The sequence below is a fragment of the Xiphophorus hellerii genome, chromosome 22 (assembly GCF_003331165.1).
Source record: "Xiphophorus hellerii strain 12219 chromosome 22, Xiphophorus_hellerii-4.1, whole genome shotgun sequence".
Lineage (NCBI taxonomy): Eukaryota > Metazoa > Chordata > Actinopteri > Cyprinodontiformes > Poeciliidae > Xiphophorus > Xiphophorus hellerii.
Window position 1 is genome coordinate 4,231,774 of NC_045693.1, and position 11,147 is coordinate 4,242,920.

At 40.3% G+C, this 11,147-nt stretch overlaps 1 protein-coding gene across 1 annotated transcript in view; it reads left to right on the forward strand.

Moving 5' to 3' along the window:
• Window positions 1-1,759: 1,759 nt before the first annotated feature.
• Window positions 1,760-11,147, forward strand: part of cdc42ep3 (CDC42 effector protein (Rho GTPase binding) 3) — a 9,938-nt gene continuing 550 nt past the window's right edge. The window contains exons 1-2 of the mRNA XM_032553959.1: window positions 1,760-1,978; window positions 9,940-11,147. Coding sequence (XP_032409850.1) covers window positions 10,140-11,147 — 1,008 coding nt within the window. The 5' untranslated portion in view covers window positions 1,760-1,978; window positions 9,940-10,139. The remainder of the gene's footprint in view (window positions 1,979-9,939) is intronic.

Here is an 11,147-nt window from a genome sequence, read left to right on the forward strand (position 1 = left end):
CTCCAAAATGAAAAACAAGAAAACAGGCCATTAAAGTAAGGCAGGAAATGAATGAAGTAAAGACGTCCCCCTCCCAACTTCTCCATATCTTCATTCTGAACAATGAATGAAGAGTTTTAGGCTGTTTTCACAGACTAGACTCTGTTGACTCAATAATCACACTACTGATGTTAGCATCCACACTTTAAAGGATGTTATTAACTGTTAACCATGCGCTTGAGCGCTCTTCTCACAATAGAATGAAAAACTACAGTTCTAGCCTCGCCTCCCATTAACTTACATCCAAAACAAGCGCTGTCTACAACTTAACAGACTCGGTTCAAATGCATTTTCAGTTGCCATGGTTCTTTTTCACAATGCACTGTGTCAAACAAACCAAACTATTGAAAAACCTGTTCCCCTCCTCGCCTGAGGGGGCGCTACACCAAGAACCACAAAAGAAAACGACATAAAACCCTCTAAACAAGACACCGACCATAAATTACTTCTTCTTTAACGTAAAGAAAAATGGAGTGGTGTCAGATTTTAGCCATTGTAGGATTTCTCTTTTGTCTTCGATTTCTCCAGCTACCGCTAGCTAGCGTTTGTTTTGGTTGTATTTACCCAGAATTCCATGTGCTGCAGTCTACTTCCTCTGTTTGGAGCAGTTTCAGGTCCGCTTGCCATTTGCATATGCATTCAAAATGCACCAGGGTTCACTTCAACCGAATCAAGACCGAGGTTTGTAGGCCGACCAAAGTTTGCTTTTTTTTGGCCCATTTCAGTTTGATTACTTATTCATACCTCCTCAAACGAACCGGACTTTCTAGGCAAACGGACTGGAGTTCGATTAAAGCGGACCAGGCAGGGTTGGTGTGAATCCACCTTCAGCCAGAACTTAGACTTAGACAGCAGAAAAAATACAATCACCTTCCTAAAATAATGGCCTGTTACTTTTTTTTTTTTGCCAAAATCACTTTTGGCACAGAATAACTCAGGCCTTTATTTTAGGAAGGTGATGAAGTGGAGTGATTGATTTTTGGGCACCCTTCCCCCAGCATGTAAAAAAGACTGAACAAGCCGAGTCTCACACCTCTCCTTTTGCCCTTCGCGCAGAAAAAAAATTGTTTCCCATCACCCCTGAAGCAGAGTGGTTACCACGGTGATGGGAATTTCAGGATAAAAGAAAGTGGATTTGCCTCTGCTTGGTGTTCTTGTTGCTAGTTGTGTTATTTTTGAAGCCTTTCTTTCCCACACACCACCTTGGGTCTCATTTAGAAATCATTGCAGGGAGGCAGAGTGAGAGCATGCAGCAGCTGGCCATGTGCTGCAGTGCTGCAGTATTCTGCAACAATTAGTCTGTTCAGTCGATGACGCCTCGCTGTGCTGCAGCTTTTAGGGGAGAAAAAAAATCACATCTCATCATGAAGTGAGATTGCAAAATTACAGTTTGGGAAAATAATGAGTATGCGTGTTTACAGATTAAAAGAAAAATCAGGACAAGTGCCAAAGATAGCCAGGGTGAGTCCCAGATTGGTTCTTATCAGATGTGGAAAGTTAAACAAGGACAGTCAGAGAACACACCAATAACACATATTTATTTTGCAGAAACAAAGCTGATGAACGGATAAAAAAAACAAAAAAAAACAAGCTCTGCAAGAGAGTGGACAGACGTGCACAGGTGCTGCAGGAGAGAGATGACCGAGAAGGAAGAGAAACAGACAAGAAGGGAGAGGAAGAGGGAGCCAGTGGGGGGAGTGAAGCGAGGTGGAGGAGGAGACTGCAGAAGGAAAAAGGAGTGGGAGAGCAATTCCCAAACAGCTGTCCAGCAGACGTCCCAGTCATCCGGAGTGCAGCGCCCGGAGGCGGGTACAGAAGGCAGGACAGTGTCAGCGCGCCGCAGGAGCAGCACTGCGGCACACACACACACACACACACACAGACACGCTTCGTCCGGAGAATCAGAGGGATACCGGACCGGGATTCAAATCCAGCCGAGGTAAGGGAGAGATGTTTGACCTCACGCTGCGATGCTAACATGATCCGAGTGATGCTGCTGGAGATTTGCTGCTGACATGCATGTCTGTGGGGGTTCCTCTGAGAAAATGGTTTGAACCATAAAACTATGACCAAGCATGTATAAAAATCTCTGCTTTGCTTTCATTTATGTAATCTTAAGTTAAAACCACATCAGATTCTTAAGATTGTGCTTTTCTTTTTTACTGCATCTTTCATACTAGTTCTGCACATCCAACAATTCATATATCTAAACGTTCAGCTTCTTCAGGAGAATTCTGCTGTATCTTTTTGTATTTTCAGCTTTCATACTTTTTATAATATTTTAACTTTTATGCAGATTTTGGCTCCACTGAAATTCAGCAAAAACTTTATCTTCATCAGCCTGTTAATTCTGCCTACTTCAGTCTAGAAACCTAATTCAACTTTTAAACAAATCACAAGATGTTAAGCTATTTTCATATTATTCAGCTTTTTGATTTGAGTTTTTCTAAACTCATGATTTATATTTTATGCAGAATTTTTTTTACAATGTAATGGCAGAATTCTTAAACTGACAGTGGGCACTGATGCTTTTTCAATGTTGCTTTTTCACAAACAAAATGCTGCTGTTCGTACATATCTGACTCTACAGAAATAATTTATACATCAAAATGTAGCCGTGGCTGTCTGCTTTGACAAAACATGAGCATCATTACTGTAGGTTTTACAGTTTTCTTTCAAACACTTTTGGAGTTCAGGCATGTCACACCTTCCTCCATTGGGCTCCATATAAAATATTCAGAATTCCACAAAATTCAGCTAAAACATTCTGCTCTTTAACACTCTCCTACTTCTGGAAACTTCAACCTAAAAACTCCATTCAACTTTTAAACAAGTCACAAGATGTAAAGCTATCTTCATGTTATTCAGCTTTTTGATATCTCTTGCGGTTTTTCTAAACTCACGATTTAAGTTTTATGCAAATGTTTCGCTGTTTTCAGTTTTACAATGAAATCCAATGGCGGAATTCTTCAACTGGCAGAGCGCGCACTCTAGCAACTTACGCTTTTCAGCTTTCACAAACAAAATGCTGCTGTTTGTACATATTTCACTCTACAGAAATAATTTATGCATCAAAATGTAGCCACAGGTGTCTGCTTTGAGTAAATATAAGAATCAGTGCTGTAGGTTTTATGGTTTACTTTCAAGCACTTCCGGAGTGCAGGTATGTCACCTCTTCCTCCATTGGGCTCCATATAAAATATTTTCAGCTCTGTCCGTCTAGTCAGCTGTCCTCAGTTTGTCTCCCTTCAGCTGTTTTCAGCTCAGTTCAGCAGCTTCTTTCAGCAGATTAGCATTCTCATGGCTGTTTCACGAGGAACAGCAATTTTTCTAGTATCCCTGTTTTCCAGGAGACATTCATATTCCGGCTTCATGCTTGTAAAGAAAGCTTGTTTGCTCTGCTGAGCTGCTCTTGCTTTGTATTTCTATCAAGTCGCGGATTTTGAAGAGGCCTTTAGCGATACACAAGAAGAAGAGTGTTGATTTTTGCCGGCACATGTTGACATTCTGTTCATGTTTCAAACGCTTTGATTCAGTTCCCCTGCTTGCATCTGCCAAGCAAAACTCTGGCAAGTGCTGGCCATGCATGCGGGTGGCACGAGGGGAGTGAGAAAGAAACAGAACAAATACTCCACCCTGCTATTCATTCAAGCCACTGGACTCTTTGAAAGCAAGGCCTTTGCCTATAATTGAGGAAACAGCTCATTATATTTTGTATTTTGTAAGGCTGCCATTACCCTCTGTGGCATGTGCTTTTTATAACAACCCCAAAGAGAGGGTCTTTCTGATATGCAAAGGCGTGACCCAAGTCAAGGTCAGTTTGACATCAAGAGGAGGACTTGGTAGCATCAAAGTTGTTTTATAGAGAGAATGGGAGGAGCTGGACTCTTTTTACTTCCAAATGGTCCCAAAAAAGGCAACATGTAGATTAAAGTATGGTGATTTTTTTGTGTGTGAAAAGTCACTCTGGTCATAATTCGATGGATATTTTGGGAAGTGCACTGTATCTATTTTTAAAAAGAAGGTAGCAGCTGCTTGCAGACTGCAAAGCATGAGCAAACTGTAGCGTTTATTTAGACTACAGTAAGATTACGCTGCATCTCAGAATAATACCGAGCCGCTGATATCACAAGCGCCTTTAAGGTGTCCAGAAATACCCGGGCGGATCACGAGCCATAAGCTTAATTACCCGATACCAGCTCTATATTTATCGGCCTCCACACTCAAAGCTTCCTCACCTCGCATGCATTGCCTCGCCTTCCAGTTTTAAAGAGGCTGGGTTGGCTCCAGATCCCTGCATGTCCAGACAGATACTTTGCTGACCCAATGACACAGTGTTTTCTTCCTGCACCACTCCCGTTATGACTGCATGACTGCTTGGGCAAGCATTTCTAAGAGGAAGCTGCCATCAGCTTTCCATCTTCCCAGGAGGTGTAAATGAAACCCAGGGCTGCAATCTGTGGTGGCGACACCACTTAAATCGTACTTTGCAGCACGTGCCGAGTTGGTTTAAGTTTTGGAGTCGCTCCAAAAGCATGGTGTGAATCTAGGGCTTGTTTTGCTATAATACACCTGTTCAACTATTTACAGTGACTCATGGAATCATTCAGTCAGCAACCTCAATTAACTTTGTCGATTATTCAGCATAGAAGTCTCCAGGGTCACATTTTTATCAATCTGATAATTATGAATATGCATTTTCATTCCCAGTTATGCCAGGATGACAAACTATTTTTGAACATATTGTATTTCCATGTGATTTATAAAAATGCTAACTGAATATTAGCTTGGTAAAAATCCACAACTGTATTGCTGTTTTAAGTTTTAGCCAATCGCTAACGTTTGGCTGTGACATACGTAATGCGCTAGTACGACACTATAAAGCTTACTAGAAATGGCATCCTCCAGTGCAGCTGTTAATGTTAATTCACTACAAAAACTAAACTACAGGCAGATTGCAATGCTAAAACAGCAAATAAGTTTGGTTTGGTTGAAATTTAACCATTGAATTTCTCCCAAATTTCAATGGGAGAAATTAAAATTTCTACGACGGCAATGGCCATGCTCATTAAATCTTGCAGAAAAGACACAATGACAACATAATGTAATCCCATAATATGCTATGCCGACACTGTGTGCTGCTGAAAATCTGTTCATCGAGAAGGCTTGGAGCTGCTCCAACTGTCGGCAGCATGACCTATTTTCTGTTTAATCCAATAAACAATAATTTGACTAAATAGTGGGGGGACTCGTTCATCCTCAAATGGTCAAAAGATTCTTAAATATAAGAATAAAGTAATAATCAAACCATAAAGATATAACAAACTGAATGTCTTATAAAATCCGCTTCATTACTTTACACCAGCGTTTCCCAACCCTGGTCCTCAAGGCTCACTGTCCTACATGTTTTAGAGGTTTCCCTGCTTTAATGTGCCTGATTCAACTGATTGCAGTTCAACAAACACCTGTTAATGTGTCATCAATTGAAATAAGCTGGACTGAAGCAAGGAAATACCTAAAACATGCAGGGCAGTGAGCCTTGAGGACCAGGGTTAGGAAACACTGCTTTACACTTAAACCAACCTAATTCACGTGGTGAGATAGGAAACTTTGAGAGCAGCTTTAATGAAACAGATTAAGGTTTCATTAAGGCTAAGGCATGGAAGACTGACACCTAATTATAATATGTCTCATGTTTTGCTGCTGTCCCCTTGAATTCCATACATTCTTGCCGTTTAAGTCCAGCGTGAAGCCTGACACGAAGGTCAGTCCTTCAGGCTTTCACTGTATCAGCTGCCTTCTCATAGACGGCAAGTGGAAACCTTAGAGTATCCATATTGGATTACTCTTTCTTTGAACTACAAGACTTGTTTCAAAATTACTGCCAGTAAATACTGACTCAAACTTTTAAGCTATGTTCAGGGCAAATGACCAAGCTGTGTAAAAGGGCTTTATAAGATATATGGCTTTAATACAATGCCAATTGCCAGTAAAAAAGCAATTACTCAGAAATGAATGATGAAATATCTGCACTACATAAACATTCTTTGAATGGAAGAACTGACATTTGCATTGAGACTGAAACAGGACAGATTTGAGGAATGTTGGACACTATGGTGGACTTTCATCTGAAACTGTTAGCTCCTCTCTTCTGTTAAAATAATCTGTTTTATTGTATTGAAGTTTTGTTTCATTGTTTTTCTTTCAACTGTTCTAAGCAAAAACAAAATAAAACAAACAGAATAAAATGTACTGGATATTGACTAACCACATGAAAGGGTATTCATAGCTCTCATTAGACATTACATGTCTATGAACTTTGTAGCTGGCAGCCATCTTGGCAGGCAGTTGCTATGGAGTTGCTATGACAACGATGAACAAGCTACAAGCTTACAGCTAGCTCTCGCTTCATTCCTATAACATAAACAAATATGCTACAACAATTACTCAATTACAATTTTTGAGTAGTCTAACCCACCTCTGTGTAATACTAAGATAAATATGACTGATTTACTGTAGTGCTTACTGCCAAACTAGCTAAATCAGCTAGGCTGATGTAACTTTTACCTGCTAGCTAAAACGGACATGTAGCCTATGTGTTTGTTACTACATTTACTTACTCTGCCAGTCACCAGAACCTTGTTATTCACACAAAAAGTTTGTACGCCCTTTACAAACATTACATTTGTCCATTTTGTACGTACTCTTCCTGTTCACTAAGTAGTTAACTATTTCGTAGTAGGAGATCGGAGACAGATTGTCCGCCATCGTCTGACATATTTTCCTTCTCCGTCTCATACGGGTCGATTCCGACAGCAGCCATTTTGTTCATGTATCTTTCTCTCACACATTGGTTAAGATATTTTCTTTTTGTTGGTCTCGAACAGAATGCACTTGCCTACCAAGATGGCGCAGATCACTTCTGCTTCAGCCTTGGAACTTTGAATACACGTCAGGATTCATACAGTCCACTGGAAAGAGAATTGTAAAATATTGTTTTACAAGATGTGAATAGATGATTCACATCTTCATGTTGTTCCTAAATAAAATTTAGAATTTAAAAACAAACAACCAAGTACAGTTTTTGCTGTATTTCCTTCTACTAACTTCTACCTCATCCCACTTTCTGCCTCACACGTGTCACACCTTTCACCGCCACCTCTCACAAACGCTCTCACCAACTCTTAAGTTAAGTTCCCATTCAACACGCTCGCACACATCCTGCCGGCTGTCAGAGCTATATTTAACACCAATGTGCTCATCGAGTGATAAACTGAGATTTTGCCTCGTAAACCTCATTTTCAAATAATGGAGGAGTTGTGACGATAGCGGAGGCTGTTTGGATTCAAACGCCCAGTGTGTGTGTGTGTGTGTGTGTGTGTCCCTTAATGGGCCTCCTGAACAAACACAAACTTGTTAAGTGACTCAGATAAGAACGGAGCGGCGATTCGGTCGGCTGCTGCAGGAATGTGGATGTTTTCCTGAGTGAAATGTAAGGTGTGGACCAGTCTGGCCAGGCACTCTCTGCTAATTAAATATGCCTATAAATGGGAAAGCGCTCCTCTTACTCACAGGCTGTCACCTCCCTTTAGCCACAAGCTGTTTTACTGACTGTTCTTCTATTCCATTAGTTTCTAAACTTGGTGACATTCTCCAATGGGTTTAAAATGGAAAATGTCCTCAACTTTACCAAATTTTCCATTTCTGTAACCTAGCTGGTGATCCTATGCAGTTGGGTAGTAAATAGATACATTTACTTAAGTAGGGGTATTTTTACTATGATTTACTTTTTACTTTTACTTCAGTAATTTTATTATGAAGTATTTCTTCTCTTACTTGAGTAAAATTTCTGGATTTTCTACCCACTGAATGAAAAACAAACATGTTTTAACCAGAAATTCACTAGACACAGACACACACCTGCAGTTTTTGTACACGTTTCATAAATTTTACATTGAAAGAAGCTTATTTACAAACAATTACCTTTGCCTGGTTTGGTTATTTTTTTGTAACTTAAATTTTTGGCCTTTAAGTGCCAACATTTTCACTTAACTTTATATTTTGGTCCATTTGCACTGCAAAAACACAAATCTTACAAAGTATATTTGGTCTAGATTCTAGTGAAAATATCTTAGTTTTCTCTTATTTCAACTGTATTAAGCTAAAAGTAACTTTTTTGTAATGTATGGATGCTTATTTTAAGTAAATTATTCCTTAATATTGTTGAAAAAGTTCTAGTTCTACTGGCAGAATATTTCACTTATAAAAAGACATTTTCCCATTTTATAAGTTAATTTATCTGCCAATGAAACTAATACTTTTCCATCAATAATAAGGAATTATTTACTTAAAACAAGCTCCTGTTTCTTGCTGAGAAGTTACGTTCAGGTTATTTTTTGTCTTATTTCAAGTATGATAAAATATTTGCACTAGAAACTAGATAAAAATATTTGGTAAGATTTTATGTTTTTGCAGTGGAGATGGACAAAATATAAAGTTAAGTGAGCATTTTGGTATTTTAAGGACCAAAATGACAATAATTCATATAAATAATGTAATTTTTAAATATTAAATGACTGATAATTTGATCAGTTACTAAGTACTTGAGTAGACTTTTTACCAAATACTTTTTTACTCTTGCTTGGGTAGCTACTTTTGACTTTTACGTGAATAAAAAGATGCTGAAGTAGTGTTACTCTAACTTGAGTACAATTTCTTGTTTTCTACCAACCTTTGATCTTATGGTCACAACAGATTTGCTCCTCAAAGAAAAACCAGTTCACATTCTGCATCCTGTTCCCTCCTAAGATGCCTTTGCTCTGTAATTCTTCACTCTTATCTCTCACACAATCCCCGTAAAGCCCTGTAAAACCCGGTCCTTCCCACTTTGCCCTCCTCTGGTGCAGCTCTTTCTATCATGCTGGAGCAGTAGCTCGCTCCAAAAACAGGCTGCCCTGCTCTGATCCCCCTCTCTGCAGCCGCTCGCTCCCAATCTGCAGCCCAGCTGTTCCACATTAGCACATCCAGAGCTGGCGCAGACCAGAAGACGTGTGAATGCAGCAGCAAAGTCTGCAGATTTAGGCCTGATCCTCCTTTGCTCTCAAATGCGAGACAAGAGGATTTTTTCCTCACTCTTTAAGACGCTGAAAGTTTATTTCTGGGGCGTGTAGTAAAGATTTCTTTCTAATAAATCTATCATACTGAGGCAAAACAGTAGCTAATACTGCAGCAGCATCTTCCTGATACTTTAACATCACCCAATCTGATCAATGCATTTTATATGTAATTGTATCAAAGAGGATGAAATGAACTACAGAATGTTACGGCCATAAAAAAAAGTAACTATGAGAATAAAGTCAAAAAATTACAAGAATAAAGTTGTATGAGAATAAATACAAAATAATGAGAATAAGGACCTAATTTTAAGAAAACAGTTATAATATTACAAGAATAAAACTGTATGAAAATAAAAGTGAAATAATGAGAGTAAAGTGATATTTTGAAAATAAAATCATATCATAAGAATAAAGTTGTAATAATGAGAACAAAGTCATAATATTACAACAATAAAATTGTAATATTTGATCAGTTACTCAACTTTATTACAGGAATGAAGTTGTATGAGAATAAAGTTGAAATATTACAAAAATATTCATATTATGAGAACAAAGTCATAATAATCTGACAAGTCAAAATATTATGACGTTAATAAAGTCAGTATTAGTGTCATTATTTGGTAAATAATGGGACTTTTAATGCAAAGTTCCATTAAAATAGTAATTTTCATAAAGACTGTCATGGTGTTACAACATGTTTTATGACTGTCATGAAAGTTTTACCCAGATTTCTCTGTAAACTTTTGAAAACTCACATTTTTGTCTCTGTTTTGTCTGATTTCAGAAAAGTGTCCCCTCTCTGAAAACCGCCGCCGCCGACAGGAGAGCCGTTTCCAGATCAATGCCGCCATTATTCCTGGACTCCTGCATGTGGCGAGTGTTTCTGAGAATGTAACTGAAGCCCCTCCGCAGGGGAACCGTAACGTTCAGACCGACAGAGTGTTTTCATCCTAAACATCCGACGCAATCTCCCAACAAACAGCCATGCCTGCCAAAGCTCCCATTTACCTGAAACCCATCAGCAGCAAGAAGGGGAAAAAATGTCGGCTGAGAGACATTTTGTCTCCTGACATGATCAGCCCTCCGCTTGGCGACTTCCGCCACACCATCCACATCGGGAAAGGTGGAGAACGAGACGCCTTTGGAGACATGTCCTTCCTCCAGGGGAAGTATGAGCTTCTGCCTGGAAAAAAGGACGTCCACGCTCACTATGGCAACCAAAGTGAGTATCTGCGAGCGCACAGCACAAGCGACGCCTCCCTCGCCGAAACTCCCTCACCGGTCCTCAAGAATGCAATCTCACTCCCAACCGTCGGGGGCAGCCAAGCGCTCACCCTCCCGCTGATCTCCTCCACCGTCTTCCCAGTTCCAGCAGATCCGCTGGAGGACTTTATGAGTCCGTCGCCGCCAATGAAAGCCAAAAACCCCGATGAGCTGGAGATGCTCCAGATGGACGCCCTGCTGAGGTCCATGGACGTCTTCGACAGCGAGCCTTCGTCGCCGTTCGCCGACCTCCAGTCGAAACCTGACGTCCTTTTGGACCTGCTGGAAGGCGCAAACAAGTCAACCTTGAAGGCGGTTGCTAAGGCTAACAAGCTAAACAAGAGCGAGGGCAGATTTGAGAAGCCGTCGCCATATTTTATCAGCGACAATAGCTTGCGCAAAGCTAATGGTAGCTTAAACAGCAACACTAGCAGCGACAGCTACGGCAGCTTCGACAACAAGATGGACTTCCAGAACAACGACGTCTTCAATCGAAACGGATACTTTAACAATGACATTACCGTGGGATTCAAGCAGGAGCTGTCCAAGTGCAACAAGGACAGGGTGGACAGGGACAGCGGCGTGGAGGAGGGACGCATTAGCGATTTTGAGTTTGAGCTTTCCAAGGAGAAAAGCGGCTCGCAGGATTCCCTCGGCCAAATCACGGGGTCGCTCCTCTCCCTGGAGTTGGACCTGGGCCCGTCCATCCTGGACGACGTGCTCAACATC